We start from the raw sequence: 23,008 nt of genomic DNA on the forward strand, positions 1-23,008 counted from the left end.
GTTATGAATCAATGTACTATCACAGTACTTTCACATAATCTGGTCATAGTAACAAAATAAACATTCATCAAGAGCATTAACTGTATTAAGCCTATATGTGTTTTCAATCAAACATCATAAATTATAGCAGTGATATGTGTTCCAGCATTAGCAGCAAACACATAAGTAACAGCATCATACATAAGCAACAGCAGTAGAATTAAGCAAAGACATAATACACACTAAAATAAACACTTATCTTATTTTTCTTATTTTTCCTCCTCTCAGCATCCAACACTGCTGCTTTTCACTCTGAACAAAAATGTTCCACTAATGTGTCTCTCCTTCTAATCAGTGATTGACACCAGCTGCCGACTGGTGTAAAAAATATAGACCTGTCCACTTAAAGCCCAATCGGGGACATTTTAGTGGGGGAGGGGTGGAAGCGTAGTTGTATTCACCTAGCCTGTGGTGAACATCAATCATCCACCATGAAAATGTGCAAATGAGCATTTTGAAAGCAAGACTGTCTCTCTCAGTCTTGCTTTCAAAATAAAAGTGTCTTTCTTATTTAGGCTTTTGACAGCACAGTATGTCTCCAAAGCACTAAACAAGTCCACACTGTAAAAACAATTCTCAACATTGATCAGTAAAAAAAATTACATTAACAGCATCATTTTCAATAGCACCATTTCACTTTTTTATTAACAAAAAATAAAACATCTTCACTTAAGTGCAAATTAAAGGGTGATATGTAGCAGGACAAGAGGGTGAGTCAACTGCCTCAGAACTGTTGTCTTTTTTTCTGCTAATGGTAGTGTCTGTTCTTCTTCACAACGTCTTAATCTGAAGGCACGCATACTCCACTTTTAGGTGATCACCTAAAAGGTACTGTTGCCCATCTGCAGTTCTGCTATGCTTCTGAAAAGGCTATGATGGTACATTTTGCAATCCGCTCACACACAGCAGCACAAAGAGCTTGGAAATTGACGAATGTATGAGAAGAAAACTACAATCATGTTTGTTCTGATAGCTTATTATACTTGTGTTTTAAGTACTACTTGTATAATAAAGCTGATTCATGTCCACCACAGGCTAAGTGAATACAACTACGCTTCCACCTCCCCCACTAAAGTGTCCCCAATCCGTCTTAAGTGGACAGGTCTAAATGTTTTCCCCTTACCCCTCCCCTAGCCATGGTTCACATGACGCTTGTATACAAGCGTCATGGTGCCGAGTCCCCCTGGTCTAAAGTTGTGTTCGATTTTTTCACATTGCCATCTCTCACATAAACATAAACGTTCAGATTTCAAATATAAAGTGCTTACCACCGAGCCACGGATGTTACAAGGCGATGCGGACCGCGATGAGTACCCGTATCTCCCGTATTGTTCAATAAAAAGCATTTTAGTCCGATCGCCGGCCATTTTCTCCAAATTGTCTCCGATACTTTCAACCATGCGACACTAATGGTTGGGAGGTGTATTGCACTCTGATACATTACAAAACAAAAAAAAACAAAAAAAGAAAATGGCCGGCGATGGGATTAAAATGCTTTTTATTGAACAATACGGGAGATACGGGTACTCATCGCGGTCCGCATCGCCTTGTAACATCCGTGGCTCGGTGGTAAGCACTTTATATTTGAAATCTGAACGTTTATGTTTATGTGAGAGATGGCAATGTGAAAAAATCGAACACAACTTTAGACCAGGGGGACTCGGCACCATGACTGTCATGGTATGACAGTCATGTTTCAGGGCTAACCCCTCCCCCAGGAATACAAGCACATGCTCTGAATAACTTGGAAACTCAGAACCTAAATGAGAATGGATTTGAAGGCTAATGCGGTTTGGGACTACAAACTCCTGTTGAAAGTGTTGCAGAGAACCAGGCTGTTGAAATAGCTGAAGAAGAGAATGAGTCAAACAGCAGCAGAGCAGCTTACTACAAAATAATTAACCACACAGGTGTCTGTAACTGACTCTAATTACTCAAAGGCCCTCTGCGCATGCGTGCTGGCAAGGTAGCCTACTATATGGTTTGGGGACTTAATTTAACTGACAAAACGTTTTCTGAATATTTAATTTTAAAAGAAAAAAACAGTGATCACCCTCCCCTGTGCCAATGTTGGCACCCGTGCCTAAGGTTGCCTACCCCTGATCTAAGGCATTGGAAAAAGAGGCGATAACATATAATGCATGGGAAAAAGAGGCGGTAACATGTAACGCATGGGGAAAAGGGGCTCATCAGTTCCAACTGCAGTGTAGGCTTTGGTGAGGCGTGATTTAATGCTAGAGGCAATGTCCCCAATTGTACCTGCCACAGGCCAGACAATGTGGTAGAGCACCCTATCTCAGGCAACCATATTCATCGATCAGTGATGGTGGAACAGGGCTGAGCTCATGATCAAAGACATCTTTCAAATCTATGCCACACTGCTATGCCTACGACTAAGAGTCGAGCAAAGGCCCTCCATGTCATAAACTGCCTTGCCAGTGACGGCTTTCTTCATCACCTCCATGGTACTCTCTTCTCAATAGTGTTATGGAAGCCTTCTGGAAGAGAAGCTACAAAGTCATGGCTCTGCTGTTCACCAATCTGAAGAGCATTCTACACATTCAGAGAGTTTTGAGCCACCTGTCCATTCACAATGTTGTACAGGACTTTCTGATTATCTTTCAAGGGATGAGAGTTTCTGGAACTCCTCCATGATTTTAACACAATCCCATTGATCCAGCTCTCTGTGTCTCTCACCTTTCTCCTCATGTTTCCCACAACTCTGATTCTCCTTTCCTTCCACATGTGCATATTCCTCCTCTGGATTCTCTGCCGTTTCCTGACTTGTGTACATTTCTTCCACTATCTGGGAAAGATGGGAACAAATAAGGAATTGATCCACACTGCAACTTGTTGTTCATTGGCTGAGATGCCTTTCAAACCACCTTGTCCTTTCCCTTGTTTAATGTAAGTCTGCTCACCAAACTGGTCAGCAGGTACAGCAGTTCCACCGTCAGAGTGGCGGCAGACATGAGCCCCAGCTAAAAGATCCTGCTTGGCCTCATGTGGAAGATTTTGCACCATCTTGAGGTACCAGGTGATGTACCATGCATACTTATGGTGTCCAGCAGCAAAGAAGTACAGGACCATCTGCTTGAGGCAGTGTTGCTGTAGGAGGAAGTATCCCCCTCTCTCTGCACGAAGTAAACGCAGTGCAATAAAGGTAGGACAAACCAGGCAGTCCACCCAGAGTCTGACAGTAGGGCACCATCAGTCTATGGTCCATCTTTCAGAAAATCTTGGAGGACGACGTATTGGAAAGAAGTATCCGATATGCACGAAGTGCATTTGTCCAGGATTTGCCATTGAGAATGTTGGCAGGTGCTCATACAAACATTGTTTATGTATTACGCAACATTCAGGGTCGGCATTATGAGTTTATTTTTGAAATAATTCATATTGTGACACCTTTAAATGGACATTAGACATGGATCTAGATGAATGATTAATGATCATCTTCCCGAATTCACTAAAAGCAAAAATATATTATATAATATTTCCTGGTTTTGGCCCAATTAGTACATATTGTATGCAAATTATGCAAATGAGAAAAGTTTGCATATTTAATTATGGCAAGAGATTCATTTATGGACATCAACACAGACTTTGAGTCCAAAATCACATTTCTAAATTGAGTGAAAGTAAAGAAATCTGATTCTTTTCCTTCCCCCCACTAAAGTGTCCCCAATCGGTCTTAAGTGGACAGGTCTACTTTTTTTGCCCCTCTCCCTGGAATACAAGCATTTGTTTAGGCAACTTTTGGGGACATTTTTCAGAATACACACCAGTTGATTGGGGACCACTTGACAAGGCACATGGTTTGGGACTATACAGTTGGGAATGTTGATCTTGTGGTCTTAACACCTAATGGTGCCATGAACAGTCGGTTTGAGTAGAATCCAGCAAATAAGATGTCTCTATACCAGCTCATCAGTGGTGGTCACACGTGGGATAATACACCCTCTCATCTTATCAGCTAATAGTAGTAGAGCTCCCTGCCCTCTTTGACTACACACCGTACTTGTGTTTTAAAATCTGTTGCAGGACTCATGTGTTCTACCTGTTAATTTGCTTTTACCTTTTATAATAAAGCCCAGGACACATTTTCATGGTGGATGATTTATGTCCACCACAGGCTAGGTGAATACGGGGAAGCTACTTTGAAAGCATAGCTTGTAAAGCTACAATTAGCTCACCATGGCAGTAGCTTGATCAAGCTACATGTTATCCCTGGGGAAATGTAGCTTGTAAAGCAACAGCTACATAGGAAAAAGTAACTCAGATACTTTTCTTTCCAGCGTTACAATTTGGTTTATTTCTGGCTTGCACAGCTCACAGCTTGTCTGTAGAGGCACCCACATTCAACATCATGAATTTGCTCATGTGTGGCCACGGTTGGGCTGGTACTTTGGGGATGGCAGGAGGGTTGCCCATGTTAGTTTTCAACTTATAGTGTTTCACTGCCTTCTGCACCCTGTGAACCATTCAAGTGATACCAGGGCCAATCAGAGGCCAATTAGAGGCACCTGTTGGCTTGTCATCTGCTGACATGCCCTCAAATCAACCAGAATGGAAGAAAAAGGGACAGTCCTTGCTTTTTCAAAGGGGTTCTGTAGTCTGGTAGGAAGGGGGGGGGGTCCCATCAAGGTCAAGGTAAACTTTATTGTCCACAAGGGAAATTTGTCTTGGGCTTTCACCCCTGCTGCAGCCACACACAAGACATCAATGACAAAAGACATAGTAGAAATACATCCAGAGGGGGGACACAACATTACACAAGTGCACAAATAGTGATCAATCAAATCTCTCAGTCAGTGCGGTTTCAGAGCCTTGTTCAACATTTGAGTTGATGCTGGTACAAACGATTTTTTAAACCCAATATACTTCCACTTTGGTTCACTGTACCCTCTACCAGAAGGCAGAAGTTCAAACTTTCCATGTAAAACATTGTAGTTTACTACAGAGACTGTCCACGTGTGTATTCCAGGTTAGTGAGTTGTCAATAAAAATGCCCAAGTATTTATATGAAGAAACCTGTGAGATGGTCGAGTCATGAATGACCGCGGGCCTGTGGTCACCAATGCTCATGGGGTCGAACACCATCTCCTGTGTCTTCCTAACGTCGAGAACAAGGTGGTTGTCATCACACCATTTTACAAACCTCTGTACCTCTAAAAAATTGTCAGCTAAATCTCTATCCTTATCCAGTAGGGATAAGATGGCAGTATCATCCGAGAATTTTATGATGAATTATTCGGGTTCCCACTTCTACACTCATTTGTGTACAAAGTAAAAAGGACCGGTGAGCTAACGCAGCCCTGAGGTGCTCCAGTACTTAAGGTTCTGGGCTCTGACAAAGTACCATTCACACTGACCCTTTGAGTACCTTCAGTTAAAAAGGAATAATACCACCTGATGATAAGGGGATGGACATTAACTCTCTCAGTGCCAGACCCCGAGTTATCCCGAGTTTTAGGGTTATACCCTCAGTGCCAAAACGAGAAAGGAAAAAAGTGTTCAGAACCCAAGATATCATTATCTGAAGATTTGCAGCTCCATCCACTCTTTGTTTAACCTATAACTGAAAAAGGCTGTATCTCGCTTCCTAAGCACTTTTTTTTTACTTTGAAAAAAAAAAAGAAAAAAGTTGGCATGGTTCGCAAACATTTTCTTTTTCATTGGCACTGAGAGAGTTAAGGTCCCTCAACCTCTTAATTAAGAGATGTGACTGTACTGTATTAAATGCTGAGCTGAAATCTACAAGAAGAAGGCGTGCATAAGCTTTGTTATTTTCCAAGTGTTTCAAAATAAATTAATCCAAGGCCAAAACTGCATCCTCTATACACCTGTTACTCCTGTAAGCAAACTGAAAAGTATCCAATGAACAACCAACCGCTGCCTTCAATAGACAGACAATGATTTTCTCAAAACACTTCATAATTACTGAAGTCAAAGCGACTGGGCGGTAGTCATTATTTTCCTTACAGCAGGCCTTTTTGGGAACAGGGATTATAGTAGAATCTTTCCAGATGGACGGAACCGTAAGTGAGTCCAGTGACTTTTGGTAGATGGGACACCAAGCCTCTGCAAGTTCCTGACTGCATAAATGCAGCAGCCGGCCACATATCACGTCTGGACCTGAGGCTTTGTACATGTATGTGCAAATATCTTCTGGACTTCATATTGATCCACAGTAATTCCCAGATCACTGTGTGAAATTGTTTGCAGATATCCAAGACTGCAGGCAAAATTAAAACCTGACACTATATTTTGAATTGGGGATGGATGTGTGTATCAAGCACCTAAAGCATTCATATTAACAGTTTGAAAAAAGATTTGAACTCCTTTAGGTGTATTGGTAAAAGTCCTCTGGCCGAATTCCGCCTATTGATTTGCCTACATTTTAGCATTTATTTGAGTGTTAATGTTCCATAAATGTTCCTGTTATGTCACTAGCCATCTCCCTCAATGCCTCATGCCAAAATGAAACAGAAAAATGGGACATTTGTCTCAGAATAATGTATAGTTAAGACCTTATGTAGATTTTACATTCCCTTTTTGGATTATTTTTCACAGCCGAAAATCCAGGACTGACACAACATATGGTAAAAAAAATATAACATATATGGGACAATAATTGGCTCTAGGAACATCAAAATTCATTAACTAGACACCTTAAGGATTCTTAAAAGGTAGGTTAGAAAAATATATCTTTCGGGTATTGACAATTTTGTATCGTTTTTTTCACACTCAAATTATATAGATATCTGGTCTGACCAAGGACTATTAGAAAATATAGCTCAGTCCGGTCTATTTTTTACTCATGCATTATTTCATCCCTTAATTGGCTTTGATAAATGACAAGTCAACACACTTTTAGTTGTATTTGATATAACCACACAAGTCATAGTAAATCAATTAATGGTAAGACATAAGCTCAGGACTTATTTTCATTGTGGTCTTCAGATGATTAGCAAAGGGTTAATCTAACCCATCCCACTCTGCTCATGTCCTCAATTGGATCCAATTGAAGACACCTGTGTTCACTCCTACACTCCCATGCAGAAAGCAGGATGGAAGGACACAGAGAGCACATGCACTGCATTTGTTTGGAGGCTAATGCTAGCACACATGGTAAGTTGCAATGATTAGCTTCCTAATTTGCTGGTTATATGTCGTTTTTTTCTAGCATGTGTTTGCTACAGTGGATTAATGACATTGGGGTCATGGTAAAATATGAGACTAATGTCAGGTTTATGGACCTAGCTTGATAGCTCTAGTGTTTTCAACAATGTGTTTGCCATTAGCTAGTAGAAGACTAGTATAGATGACACTCTGATATCTTGGTTTGTAATTCAACACTAGAATAATTTAACTAAAGCAACCAATAGTTTGTGTTTTAATGATTTGGAAGAAATTAAAATCATGTTCTGTTTTACTGTCCATTATATGATTTAAGGCATTTATTATTTTGTAAATGTCATCTATTTGTTAACTTGTTTTGTTTGGATCATTATGAAAGACTTTGAGGTGGATTTCATATGTAAAGGGTACTATTTAGTTTAGCCTGGAGCTACTTTAGTGTTGTACAGGTGCATTGAATACCATTGATTGCTGTGTGTCAAGTTGGCTTAGGCAACTGGGGACATTTTTCAGAATACACACCAGTTGATTGGGGACAGTTCCCTTCTCCAGTGTTTTATTTCATTAACAGTTTTGTTTATAGGACCATGTATGGATCCAAATCTTTGTATCATCTGTGGTAAACATTTAGAAAAAGCAACAAGATCCATTTGTAAAAAAAAAAAAGCCCACTGCAAAAGGCCTTCAATGCACACTAAATGTTGCTCAGAGAGATGATGATGTTCATAAAACCCTGTCTCCATAATACAGATGATATACTTTCTTTCAAAATTAAGTGTATCACATGCATCATGTAGGGCAAACTATTCCAGTAATAAAAACAACAGTGAGAGCATGCATGCACCAAGTAGGGTTGATACAACATTTTAACATACAAAAAGATTGTTTCATTTGTGGGAAGGCCAGTACAAGACCAGAACATCTGAAAGCCATGATAACTGGTACAGGTCTATCATGCAGCATCAGAAAGGTTGATGGAAGTTGTACATCAGTGGTTGCTCTCGTACCCATATCTTTGTGTATGATGCCAAATCATAAAAGCTGCCTTAAACACCACAACTAAATATAGCAGCTGCCAGACAAAACAAAAAACAGCAGACCAGTATCTATGGCAAAGCTTTTTATTAAGCTCACTGAAGTCATTGACAAAAATAATTCTCGAAATAAATTAAATGACCCTAAACTAAGAGTTATGGTGACATACTGAAGACGCTGAGGTCTGAGGAAGAATTAGATGATACAACACATTACATAAAGATCCTGGAAAAGCTCATCCAGCATTACAATTTGTAGAATGACACAGAAAGTCTGAAGTGTGCCCATTGGATATGTAATGAGAGAAGCTGCACATCTCCATGAAAAGCCAGAAGAGACAGAATACTTTGAACACACACCAGGCAAGTCAAGCTCTTTATGAGAGGCAAATAATACATACAGTACACTGTAGAACTGCAGATATATTGAGAAAGGCATGGACCAGTGTCTTCAGTATGTCATCATAGTTTAGTGCTATCACTTCAATTTATTTAGAGAAAAGTTTTGTCAATGACTTCAGTGAACTTAGAAGCTTTGCCATAGATAGGGGTCTGCTGCTGTTTTTTTGTTTTGTCTGGCAGCTGCTATATTTAGATGTAGAGCTGTGGTGTTTAAGGCAGCTTTTATGATATTTGGCATCATACACAAAGCTATGGGTACGAGAGCAACCACTCATCTTTCTCGCTGATGCTGCATGAAGGACATAGTCTCTGGTACTCTTACCTGTACCAGTCATGATGGCTGTTAGATGTTCTGGTCTTGTACTGGCCTTCCAACAAATGAGCGTTTTTGTTTTTTTTATGGATCTCGTTTCTTAATTTTTTCCAAATCTTTACCACAGTGACACAATTTGGAATGTTTGTAGATCAAACTCCATTGTGGTTAAAACGTTAAAACACAGAATTTGTACAGTATCTATGTTGTACATACACTTGTTAGGCTCTCTATACAATATTGTTTCCAGTGAAACTAATTAAAGCTCTGTTCCATTCTGGTGAAATGGACAGCTCTGTTACACTAAATGAAACGTTAAGCTAGGTCACTCTTCAGCTAGCTAATTAGCTACTTGATTTGGCAAGGTCCTTCTCATCTACACATTCCAAAATATTTGCAATGATTTACTTGTCAGTTTATGAAGAAGCCCACGTAGGCAATAAGATGCAGACAGAACAGGTGGAGCCAAATACTGTAATCTACATGAATTTATATGCCTCAACCCCCAGATGGACAGGCTTTATTTTTTGTTTGGGGTGTATAACTTTATATATCAATTTCACCACTTTTACAGTAAAATACTTTTATACAAGAATCCTACCTCTAGTAGGGGTATCTCACTTGGGCATTTTTATTTTCTTTATTGCATTATGACAAACATTTTTTTATGATTGAATATTGATTATTAAAACTGTTTATTATATTTTCCTCTCTCCAATGTGGTCCAACTCAAGCCATGGACAAAGAACGGCTTCAACAGATCCTCCAAATGTTAAAAGAGGACAGCGATGAGGAAGATTTCCCTGGATTCCCGGCCTCAGGTATGGAAGAGGATAGTATTATTAAAAAGAGAACTGAAATATAGCGGAAAAACATCTTCCAAATTCAGGCTTCATACTAGTATAGTAGTTTGGAGCACGGGGAATATGATTGTGTAATGAAATATAAGGATTTCCCTTTGGGGACGGTAAATTTCGTCCCCGATTGTCAAGCTGTACCCAATCAACTGGTGTGTATTCTGAACAATTTCCCTAAAAGTTGCCTAAACAAACGTATGAATACAGTACAGTGGTCATTGCATTACAGTGGTCTTTCCAACACATAATTTTCTAGTTATGTTATGTTTTCTCACCACTAAGGATACTGTATGTGTTTGGCTACATTTAGGACACACATTGATACATTTCATTGTTATTTTCCTCTCTCCAATGTGGTCCAACTCAAGCCATGGACAAAGAACGGCTTCAACAGATCCTCCAAATGTTTAAAGAGGACAGCGATGAGGAAGATTTCCCTGGATTCCCGGCCTCAGGTATGGAAGAGGATAGTATTATTAAAAAGAGAACTGAAATATAGCGGAAAAACATCTTCCAAATTCAGGCTTCATACTAGTATAGTAGTTTGGAGCACGGGGAATATGATTGTGTAATGAAATATAAGGATTTCCCTTTGGGGACGGTAAATTTCGTCCCCGATTGTCAAGCTGTACCCAATCAACTGGTGTGTATTCTGAACAATTTCCCTAAAAGTTGCCTAAACAAACGTATGAATACAGTACAGTGGTCATTGCATTACAGTGGTCTTTCCAACACATAATTTTCTAGTTATGTTATGTTTTCTCACCACTAAGGATACTGTATGTGTTTGGCTACATTTAGGACACACATTGATACATTTCATTGTTATTTTCCTCTCTCCAATGTGGTCCAACTCAAGCCATGGACAAAGAACGGCTTCAACAGATCCTCCAAATGTTTAAAGAGGACAGCGATGAGGAAGATTTCCCTGGATTCCCGGCCTCAGGTATGGAAGAGGATAGTATTATTAAAAAGAATACTCAAAGATAGCGGAAAAACATCTTCCAAATTCAGGCTTCATACTAGTATAGTAGTCTATCTATGGATACAGTACAGTGGTCAGTTTGCATGAGTGTAGAATTATGTGCAGGATGTCATTTGCAAGATGTGAGGGGACTTAATTTAATTGACATTTTCTTTGAATATTTTATTTTAAAAGAAAAATCCTCCCCCTCACACTTATACCAGTGATCACCCTCCCCTGTGCCAATGTTGGCACCAGTGCCTAAGATTGCCTACCCCTGGTCTAACGTCTTATCTTTGCACTTGCAGACCAGTACAGCTCCATGTCTGACTCGGACCTGGTGACGAGTGGGGGACCATCCAGTAGGGGCACTGAGCACCTGTCCCCACCGACTCCATTGGTGGAGGTGCTCTGCCATTCCAAGGTGAAAGATCGCACGGACGTCGTCGCAGAGAAGGTTACTCGGGTACGTACGGGGAAGAGAACATCTGGCCTCAGTCCCTACTGTGTGTGTCTCAGTGGTTTGTATACTGAAGGTGTGGAATTGACCAATATCTAACAACTTAAACCCTTTATACTTGGTTGAAGGCGTCCACTTCTGTTTTTGCTCTTCGCTAAAGAAGAGAAAAAATACTGAAAATAGCCGATCTACAAGTTCACAATGTAGATGTGTTATGCCTGCTGAATGTTTGGCCCCGAATGGGGACAAAAATAGATCCTCAAGCTCACAATGCACAACAGCTGATATTTTAGAGCTAGCGTTTTCAGCCGAGAGAAAAAAACAGGACAGGGGCTTAGCATGCAGCCCTTGAGTTCGGTTGATTTAAAAATTAAACTGAATTGCTTCTAAGACAATGAGTAAAACGCTAAACTATGTTGCCTCAGTCTTGAAAACAAAGACATTCGGGTTATTGAGTGGTAAAGGGTTGATTATCTGGGTGGTAAAAGTTTGATTGTTATCCAAGTCATTTTTAACTACTCTACTTTGATGTGATTGTTCCAGTCTTCATTTCAGATCAGGGTGGCTAAACTGAAACTGCATCATGACGAATGCTTTGATCGGCACAAGGCTACAGAGGAAGAATGCACTGCTATTGAGAGACAGCGAACCTTTCTCTTACATCAGCGTGCACTGCTGGATCAACAGCTGGCACATTTGGATCATATTGTGAGTAATTTTGATTGAACACTGTCATAATACTTTATTTTGAAATCGTTTCAATGCAAAGAATGTTAATTATAATGAGAAATAATGGTTGTTTACAGGGTAAACAAAGGTAAACTGACCATTATTTTACACCCTCAAAGTCCCAATGATGTCATTTCCCCAGATGATTAATGTGCAACATCTCATTCAACAGTAAACTAACTTAACTTACAGTATAAGTGTATCCAGGGTGTCTGCACATTTATAAAGTGACAATTTATGGACTTATAGCCATACTGTATCAAGTATTAATTTCACAATATGTATCTGTGCAATCAGAGGTTGCAAGTAATGTACATTTGCCATAATTTACTTCTCTTTCAGAACAAGAACAATACCTTGGAGGGAACGAGCTTCACAGTCGGCCCACAGAAGAAAACACGCTTGACCAAGAATAACAACGATACCTCAGATGAATCAACCGATGAGAGTGTCCCCTTAGAGTTAGACGACAGTGAATCTGAATACATACACGACTCTGAGTCTGAGTCCCAAAAAACACTGAGATCAGAGCATCCAGCAATACTTCAAGTAGCCGGCCTAGGGAAAAAGAGCTCCACAGTCAGCCCAGGGAATAAAAGGAGACAGACTGTAAACCCAGGGAACAAGAAGAGCTCCACTGTCAGCTCAGGGAAGAAAAGGAGATTGGCCAATAACAACGATACCTCAGATGAATCAAATGATGAGGGCGTTCCCGCAGACTATGATGAGAGCATCCCCTCAGACTACAATGAAGCTGATAGCATACCAGATGATCTCAGTGTTGTACTTTTTTCGGACTCAGAGCTATGCCCCCCACTAACTCCAGCAAAACCTGAGTTAGCCAGCCCAGGGAAAAAGCTCTCCACAGTCAGCCCAGGGAAGAAGAAGAGACCAACTGTAAACCCAGGGAAAAACAGCTCCACAGTCAGCCAGGGGAAGAAAAGGAGATTGACCAAGAACAACGATACCTCAGATGAATCAACCGATGAGAGTGTTCCCTCAGACTACAATGATAAAGATTACAAACCTGACAGGAATGACACGGATTCTGAGTTAAACTCACTGTATTCAGAGCTATACCCCTTAACTCCTGCAATACCTGGGTTAGCTGGCCCAGGGAACAAGAGCTCCACAGTCAGCCCAGGGAAGAAAAGTAGACCAACTGTAAACCCAGGGAACAAGAAGAGCTCCACTGTCAGCTCAGGGAAGAAAAGGAGACCGACTGCAAACCCAGGGAACAAGAAGAGCTCTACAGTCAGCCCAGGGAAGAAAAAGAGACCAACTGTAAACCCAGGGAAAAACAGCTCCACAGTCAGCCAGGGGAAGAAAAGGAGATTGACCAAGAACAACGATACCTCAGATGAATCAAATGATGAGGGCGTTCCCGCAGACTATGATGAGAGCATCCCCTCAGACTACAATGAAGCTGATAGCATACCAGATGATCTCAGTGTTGTACTTTTTTCAGACTCGGACTCAGAGCTATGCCCCCCACTAACTCCAGCAAAACCTGAGTTAGCCAGCCCAGGGAAAAAGCTCTCCACAGTCAGCCCAGGGAAGAAAAAGAGACCAACTGTAAACCCAGGGAAAAACAGCTCCACAGTCAGCCAGGGGAAGAAAAGGAGATTGACCAAGAACAACGATACCTCAGATGAATCAACCGATGAGAGTGTTCCCTCAGACTACAATGATAAAGATTACAAACCTGACATGAATGACACGGATTCTGAGTTAGACTCACTGTATTCAGAGCTATACCCCTTAACTCCTGCAATACCTGGGTTAGCTGGCCCAGGAAACAAGAGCTCCACAGTCAGCCCAGGGAAGAAAAGTAGACCAACTGTAAACCCAGGGAACAAGAAGCGCTCCACTGTCAGCTCAGGGAAGAAAAGGAGACCGACTGCAAACCCAGGGAACAAGAAGAGCTCTACAGTCAGCCCAGCGAAGAAAAGGAGATTGACCAATAACAACGATACCTCAGATGAATCAACCAATGAGAGCGTTCCCCCAGACTCCCACAGTCCAGAAAGAAATGCCTCAATTAATGTACTGCCTCCCTCAAATACTCAAGGGCGTCGAGTGTATGACAAGAGGAACTACTGCCTTTATTGTCACAAGGCAACATCAAAAATCGCTCGACACCTTGAAACTGTCCACAAAAATGAAGTGGAGGTTGCAAAGGCATTGTATCACCCAAAACTTTCTAAAGAAAGAAGGAATGGTCTGAGCATTCTGAGGAACAGAGGAAACTTTACCCACAATACAGATGTGGTGAGAAATGGGACAGGACATCTTGCTGCACGTTACCGACCACGTAGGAATAAACCGGGTAAAGATTTTATTTATTGTGTTCATTGTCAAGGTCTTTACTCAAAGAAAACATTATGGAAACATGTAAAAATCTGCCCAGTGAAGGCAAGAGATAAAGCACCCCATGTTGGAAGACAAAGATCCCTGTGTGCTGTTAACACACCTGTTGGTATTGAAATCAGTGAAGGTCTAAAGAAGCTTCTTGCTCAGATGAACTACGATCAAGTGTCACAATTAGTCCAGAAGGACAAGTGCATCCTACAGCTGGGACAACATTTGTTCAACAAATTGAAGAATCAGAATTTCAATTATGACAACTACATAAGGCAGAAAATGAGAGAAGTTGGAAGACTGCTTCTTGAGGCGAAAAAGATTACCCCTCTGAAGAAGATGGAGGAATTCTTCATTCCCCAAAACTTTATGCATGTTCTGTCTGCAGTGAAATCAGCATCTGGATACAAGCCTGAAAGCAACACCTATGACATCCCATCATTAGCCCTAAAGCTTGGCCACAGTCTAAAGAAACTGTCCAGTATTGTTGAGAGTAACGCTATGATGATAAACGATCACATCACAGCAGAACATGCACGAAAGTATAGAGAGATACACAGCACAAGATGGGAAGAATACATATCTGCCGGATCACGAACCACGCTTAAGGAGGCGAAGTGGAATAAGCCGCAGATTTTACCATTTACAGAAGATGTCAAGAAGTTGAACTTCTCCATGGAAAATGATCAACTCATTTACCAGAAAATGCTATCAATCTCCCCTACCCCAGAGAACTACGCTGCTCTGGCTAAGGTCACACTTGGTTTGGCAATCGCATTCAACAGGAGAAGAGAAGGAGAGGTTTCCCGAATGACACTGGATGGTTTCAGGTCACGAAACAAGTCGAAGTTGAATGAAGACTTCGCCATAATCTTGACTCCTTTCGAAAGGAAAATGTGTGAGATCTTCACAAGGGTGGAGATCAGGGGGAAAAGGGGGAGAATGGTCCCTGTCCTGTTAAAGCCATCAATGGTGATAGCAATGGAGCTGCTGATTCAAACGCGTGAGACATGTCAAGTGCCCAGTGACAATTTATTCATGTTCGCAAGACCAAACGCCTTATCTGCATACAGAGGTGGAGATTGCTTGAGGCAATATGCCAACATCTGTGGTGCCAAAAGCCCTGAAGCCTTGACGTCAACAAAACTCAGAAAACACATAGCAACAATGTCTCAAATATTGAACTTGGAAGAAAATGAGTGTGACCAACTTGCTGACTTCTTAGGCCATGACATCAGAGTCCACAGACAGTACTACCGTCTACCTTCAGGAACTCTGCAGCTTGCGAGAATGAGCAAAGTCCTACTTGCTATGGAGAAGGGGAATCTGTCGCAGTATAAAGGCATGACATTGGATGACATGGAAATTGACCTAGAAGGTTTGGCCATGCTTTGATGTATATTTTTGTCTATTTGCAATGGATAATGTCAAGATAATTTGCCTAAACCTAAAATAATGCTTGAATACTGTGTCATAACTGCGTTTTTACTATACTTGAGTCAGATTGTTATCTTTTGCTATACTGGATTCAGATTGTATTCTTCTGCACATTTTAAAAGTTTATTTCTACTTTTCTTGTGCTTGTGCTTTATCAGAGAAAGTGGAAGCCTCTGAAGGGGACAATTCAAGTGTTGAAGAAGACATGGACCACGTTACTCCTGGCACAAGCACATTTTCAGAACCAGGTAAAACTTATACATATACTCAAAGAATGATTATGGTGCATTTCCATTGGCTTATCTAGAAGATAATGGCACTTCTAAGTTTCATTTATTTTCTCAGCAGAACCAGTGGCCAGCACCACAAGAAAGAAGGCACCAGAAAAACCAAGGCGGAGGTGGGGAGCAGAGGAAGTCAAAGCCGTGGAGGAAAATATGATGGACTTCATAAAAACCTGTACTGTACCTCCAAAAAGAAACTGCGTTCTTTGTCTCCAACGTGCACCAGAGGCACTGAAAGATCGGTCGTGGACCGATGTAAAGAACTTTGTGAGAAACCAAATCACTTCATTGAAGAGAAAAATTAACTCTTAAAGGGATACTTCACTTTCCGCCGGGGGACACATTTAAAAAAAATATTAAAAATAAATGAAAAAAGTTATGGAAAATTCATGGCCCCCTCACGACACGCAGTGTCCTACTAATGTGTGAGGGGGCCATGAATTTTCCATAACTTTTTTCATTTATTTTTAATATTTTTTTTAAATGTGTCCCCGGCCCGAAAGTGAAGTACCCCTTTAACTCATTCACAGACACAAAAAAACAAAAAAACAGTCATAAGCGTTGTTCCGGAGTCTCATTACTCCAACGTTGCATTTGTCCGACTCTCCCCAATAAAAAAAATGTAAAAAAAGTAATAAAAAAAAAAGTAATAAAAAAAAAAAAACACTGTATGATAACTCTCCCCAATTGCTAACACCATCTCTAACCCTAACCGCGCGCCGGAATAATGAGACCTCAGACTTTCAAGAAATTGGTCTTCCATGATATCCAAACAACAATAAGCTCAGTAAGACAGTAACACAAAGATGTACCAGTTGTAACACTTTACAAACTATAAAGAATGGTGCATGTGTTTTTCCCAAACAAATGTCAAAACACGTCATTGGCAGTGAGTGAGTTAATGGGGCTGGAGGAAAATGTGCTGTTGTGGGGGTGCATGTTATACTGGTCTTGAATTTTGCCTATTTGTGTCGACTGCTCGCTTATTTTGATATGTCCAGAATAGAAACGCTGGAGTTCATGTGGTTAATCTGAACATATCCCTTTATATAGTCCAGTTTGCACCATTATCAAGGCCCAGAAATGACCTTTTTGTCAACTATCCAGAGTGGCTAATACGTAGCTGTTGGTTTAATGTGCTGCATGTCTTCACAGGAGCTTGTACATCTGCGTTAAGTTAAAAAGATGTATCCTACAATTAATAAAATGCATTGACCCCAAAATGTACTTCCTGTGTTTGTGATTTGAGAAAAGTAGACCCCACAATCTATCAGTTTGTGTATAACCTAATACCCCAAAGGTGGCTTACAGTAGTTTGTGTATAACCTAATACCCCAAAGGTGGCTTACAGTAGTTTGTGTATACTAGCCTAATACCCCAAAGGTGGCTTACAGTAGTTTGTGTATAGCCCAATACCCCAAAGGTGGCTTACAGTAGTTTGTGTATAGCCTAATACCCCAAAGGTGGCTTACAGTAGTTTGTGTATAGCTTGTGTATAGCCTAATACCCCAAAGGTGGCTTACAGTAGTTTGTGTATACTAGCCTAATACCCCAAAAGTGGCTTACAGTAGTTTGTGTATAGCCCAATACCCCAAAGGTGGCTTACAGTAGTTTGTGTATACTAGCCTAATACCCCAAAGGTGGCTTACAGTAGTTTGTGTATACTAGCCTAATACCCCAAAGGTGGCTTACAGTAGTTTGTGTATAGCCTAATACCCCAAAGGTGGCTTACAGTAGTTTGTGTATACTAGCCTAATACCCCAAAGGTGGCTTACTGTAGTTTGTGTATACTAGCCTAATACCCCAAAGGTGGCTTACAGTAGTTTGTGTATAGTCTAATACCCCAAAGGTGGCTTACAGTAGTTTGTGTATACTAGCCTAATACCCCAAAGGTGGCTTACAGTAGTTCGTGTATAGTCTAATACCCCAAAGGTGGCTTACAGTAGTTTTTGTATACTAGCCTAATACCCCAAAGGTGGCTTACAGTAGTTTGTGTATAGTCTAATACCCCAAAGGTGGCTTACAGTAGTTTGTGTATACTAGGACCTTTACTGTTCCTGATATATGTGAATGACATGTCATCGGCCTGCGACTGCAAGCTGTTCCTGTTCGCAGATGACTCGGCCCTGCTAGTCTCGGACAGGGACAGGCTGCAGGTTGAGAAAACTCTCAGCTCCGAACTCAACAAGATCTGCATCTGGCTCTCTGATAACAAACTTTCATTACACCTGGGTAAAACTGAATCCATCCTCTTTGGGTCCAGTCCTAACCTTAGCAAGGCAGAGAGTTTCACGATCAAAGTGGGTGATGATGTCATCAAAAGAAAGGATGAAATTACCTACCTGGGCTCCATCTTGGAGGCAAACCTCTCTGGTAACAAAAACGCCGAAAAAGTGATCAAAAATGTCAACCGAACAACACGCTATTTGTGGAGGATTGATCGCCTAGTCAGTAAGAATACTCTGAAGATTCTTGCAGGGGCCCTCATTCAAGGTCATTATGATTATGCATGCACTTCATGGTATCACAACACCTCCAAGGCCCTAAAAACAAGGCTCCAAACATCCCAAAACAAACTTGTAAGGCTACTTCTTGGCCTCAATCACAGAACCCATCTAACCCCTGCTCATTTTGCTAGGATTGGATGGCTTAGGGTTGAGGACAGAGTACAGCAACTTGCTATGGGCCTGGTCTTCAAGATACACCACAACATTGGGATCCCCCTGTATTTGTCAAAATACTTCCAAAATGTTAATGAAGTCCATGATCATAACACCAGAGGCAGCTCCACTGATCATGTTCAACCCAGATTTGGCTCAACTAAGGGTATGAACTCGTTCTCATGCTATTCAGCAAAAATGTGGAATGCCCTACCAAAAGGAGTAAAGGAGTGTAAAACCCTACTCACTTTCAAAACTGCCCTAAAGATACACCTTCAGGAGGCTGCAATTCGAAAATGGCCCCTGTCTAAGTCTTAACCTACCCCCCCTACCCCCCCCCCCCCTCCTTCATTTTCCTCTTTTGTATATATTTATATATTTTTTTTCTCTCGTCATACCAGTAACCTGAAAGCTGATTGTATGACATTCTGTATAGTAGTGTGTATATCTGCCTGCCTCTTATATTTCATCATGATTTGTGTGCATGGGGTTCTCATCTTAAACAAGCGTTATGCTTAATGAGGGTTTCCAGTTTAGTAGACCTTGTATTGTGAATTTGTACTTCCATGTACTGTTATGTACTGTCATGTACTATTCTCATGTCTTTCTAAATAAACTACATCAATCAATCAATCTAGCCTAATACCCCAAAGGTGGCTTACAGTAGTTTGTGTATACTAGCCTAATACCCCAAAGGTGGCTTATAGTAGTTTGTGTATAACCTAATACCCCAGAGGTGGCTTACAGTAGTTTGTGTATACTAGCCTGGACCTGAGGCTTTGTACATGTATGTGCAAATATCTTCTGGACTTCATATTGATCCACAGTAATTCCCAGATCACTGTGTGAAATTGTTTGCAGATATCCAAGACTGCAGGCAAAATTAAAACCTGACACTATATTTTGAATTGGGGATGGATGTGTGTATCAAGCACCTAAAGCATTCATATTAACAGTTTGAAAAAAGATTTAAACTCCTTTAGGTGTATTGGTAAAAGTCCTCTGGCCGAATTCCGCCTATTGATTTGCCTACATTTTAGCATTTATTTGAGTGTTAATGTTCCATAAATGTTCCTGTTATGTCACTAGCCATCTCCCTCAATGCCTCATGCCAAAATGAAACAGAAAAATGGGACATTTGTCTCAGAATAATGTATAGTTAAGACCTTATGTAGATTTTACATTCCCTTTTTGGATTATTTTTCACAGCCGAAAATCCAGGACTGAACAACATATGGTAAAAAAAATATAACATATATGGGACAATAATTGGCTCTAGGAACATCAAAATTCATTAACTAGACACCTTAAGGATTCTTAAAAGGTAGGTTAGAAAAATATATCTTTTGGGTATTGACAATTTTGTATCGTTTTTTTCACACTCAAATTATATAGATATCTGGTCTGACCAAGGACTATTAGAAAATATAGCTCAGTCCGGTCTATTTTTTACTCATGCATCATTACATCCCTTAATTGGCTTTGATTAATGACAAGTCAACACACTTTTAGTTGTATTTGATATAACCACACAAGTCATAGTAAATCAATTAATGGTAAGACATAAGCTCAGGAATTATTTTCATTGTGGTCTTCAGATGATTAGCAAAGGGTTAATCTAACCCATCCCCCTCTGCTCATGTCCTCAACTGGATCCAATTTAAGACACCTGTGTGCTGTGTTCACTCCTACACTCCCATGCAGAAAGCAGGATGGAAGGACACAGAGAGCACATGCACTGCATTTGTTTGGAGGCTAATGCTAGCACACATGGTAAGTTGCAATGATTAGCTTCCTAATTTGCTGGTTATATGTCGTTTTTTCTAGCATGTGTTTGCTACAGTGGATTAATGACATTGGGGTCATGGTAAAATATGAGACTAATGTCAGGTTTATGGACCTAGCTAGCTCTAGTGTTTTCAACAATGTGTTTGCCATTAGCTAGTAGAAGACTAGTATAGATGACACTCTGATATCTTGGTTTGTAATTCAACACTAGAATAATTTAACTAAAGCAACCAATAGTTTGTGTTTTAATGATTTGGAAGAAATTAAAATCATGTTCTGTTTTACTGTCCATTATATGATTTAAGGCATTTATTATTTTGTAAATGTCATCTATTTGTTAACTTGTTTTGTTTGGATCATTATGAAAGACTTTGAGGTGGATTTCATATGTAAAGGGTACTATTTAGTTTAGCCTGGAGCTACTTTAGTGTTGTACAGGTGCATTGAATACCATTGATTGCTGTGTGTCAAGTTGGCTTAGGCAACTGGGGACATTTTTCAGAATACACACCAGTTGATTGGGGACAGTTCCCTTCTCCAGTGTTTTATTTCATTAACAGTTTTGTTTATAGGACCATGTATGGATCCAAATCGTTGTATCATCTGTGGTAAACATTTAGAAAAAGCAACAAGATCCATTTGTAAAAAAAAAAAGCCCACTGCAAAAGGCCTTCAATGCACACTAAATGTTGCTCAGAGAGATGATGATGTTCATAAAACCCTGTCTCCATAATACAGATGATATACTTTCTTTCAAAATTAAGTGTATCACATGCATCATGTAGGGCAAACTATTCCAGTAATAAAAACAACAGTGAGAGCATGCATGCACCAAGTAGGGTTGATGCAACATTTTTTTAACATACAAAAAGATTGTTTCATTTGTGGGAAGGCCAGTACAAGACCAGAACATCTGAAAGCCATGATAACTGGTACAGGTCTATCATGCAGCATCAGAAAGGTTGATGGAAGTTGTACATCAGTGGTTGCTCTCGTACCCATATTTGTGTATGATGCCAAATCATAAAAGCTGCCTTAAACACCACAACTAAATATAGCAGCTGCCAGACAAAACAAAAAACAGCAGACCAGTATCTATGGCAAAGCTTTTTATTAAGCTCACTGAAGTCATTGACAAAAATAATTCTCGAAATAAATCAAATGACCCTAAACTAAGAGTTATGGTGACATACTGAAGACGCTGAGGTCTGAGGAAGAATTAGATGATACAACACATTACATAAAGATCCTGGAAAAGCTCATCCAGCATTACAATTTGTAGAATGACACGGAAAGTCTGAAGTGTGCCCATTGGATATGTAATGAGAGAAGCTGCACATCTCCATGAAAAGCCAGAAGAGACAGAATACTTTGAACACACACCAGGCAAGTCAAGCTCTTTATGAGAGGCAAATAATACATACAGTACACTGTAGAACTGCAGATATATTGAGAAAGGCGTGGACCAGTGTCTTCAGTATGTCATCATAACCCTTAGTTTAGTGCTATCACTTCAATTTAGAGAAAAGTTTTGTCAATGACTTCAGTGAACTTAGAAGCTTTGCCATAGATAGGGGTCTGCTGCTGTTTTTTTGTTTTGTCTGGCAGCTGCTATATTTAGATGTAGAGCTGTGGTGTTTAAGGCAGCTTTTATGATATTTGGCATCATACACAAAGATATGGGTACGAGAGCAACCACTCATCTTTCTCGCTGATGCTGCATGAAGGACATAGTCTCTGGTACTCTTACCTGTACCAGTCATGATGGCTGTTAGATGTTCTGGTCTTGTACTGGCCTTCCAACAAATGAGCGTTTTAGTTTTTTTTATGGATCTCGTTTCTTTATTTTTTCCAAATCTTTACCACAGTGACACAATTTGGAATGTTTGTAGATCAAACTCCATTGTGGTTAAAACGTTAAAACACAGAATTTGTACAGTATCTATGTTGTACGTACACTTGTTAGGCTCTCTGTACAATATTGTTTCCAGTGAAACTAACTAAGGCTCTGTTCCATTCTGGTGAAATGGACAGCTCTGTTACACTAAATGAAACGTTAAGCTAGGTCACTCTTCAGCTAGCTAATTAGCTACTTGATTTGGCAAGGTCCTTCTCATCTACACATTCCAAAATATTTGCAATGATTTACTTGTCAGTTTATGAAGAAGCCCACGTAGGCAATAAGATGCAGACAGAACAGGTGGAGCCAAATACTGTAATCTACATGAATTTATATGCCTCAACCCCCAGATGGACAGGCTTTATTTTTTGTTTGGGGTGTATAACTTTATATATCAATTTCACCACTTTTACAGTAAATTACTTTTATACAAGAATCCTACCTCTGGTAGGGGTATCTCACTTGGGCATTTTTATTTTCTTTATTGCATTATGACAAACACTTTTTTATGATTGAATATTGATTATTAAAACTGTTTATTGTTATATTTTCCTCTCTCCAATGTGGTCCAACTCAAGCCATGGACAAAGAACGGCTTCAACAGATCCTCCAAATGTTAAAAGAGGACAGCGATGAG

The 23,008-nt window shown here is 40.2% G+C and overlaps 2 protein-coding genes and 1 long non-coding RNA gene across 4 annotated transcripts in view; all 3 read left to right on the forward strand.

Moving 5' to 3' along the window:
- Positions 1–23,008, forward strand: part of wwp2 (WW domain containing E3 ubiquitin protein ligase 2) — an 85,030-nt gene that overhangs the window by 52,579 nt on the left and 9,443 nt on the right. The window lies entirely within an intron of this gene.
- On the forward strand, positions 7,109–14,444 carry LOC308091576 (uncharacterized protein; the record flags this gene model as incomplete). The annotated part of the gene is made up of 8 exons (XM_080437239.1): positions 7,109–7,173; positions 9,666–9,752; positions 10,157–10,243; positions 10,648–10,734; positions 11,061–11,218; positions 11,768–11,920; positions 12,284–13,961; positions 14,434–14,444. Exons 1-8 carry the CDS (start codon positions 7,113–7,115, stop codon positions 14,442–14,444), a joined length of 2,322 nt encoding a protein of 773 aa, XP_080293365.1. The 5' UTR covers positions 7,109–7,112.
- On the forward strand, positions 14,595–16,351 carry LOC308091425. Its single transcript, XR_013933713.1, has 3 exons — positions 14,595–15,680; positions 15,898–15,987; positions 16,085–16,351. It is a non-coding gene; the product is annotated as an uncharacterized lncRNA (long non-coding RNA).

Source organism: Gymnoscopelus braueri (genome assembly GCF_963280865.1).
Source record: "Gymnoscopelus braueri genome assembly, chromosome: 9".
In the NCBI taxonomy this organism is placed as follows: domain Eukaryota; kingdom Metazoa; phylum Chordata; class Actinopteri; order Myctophiformes; family Myctophidae; genus Gymnoscopelus; species Gymnoscopelus braueri.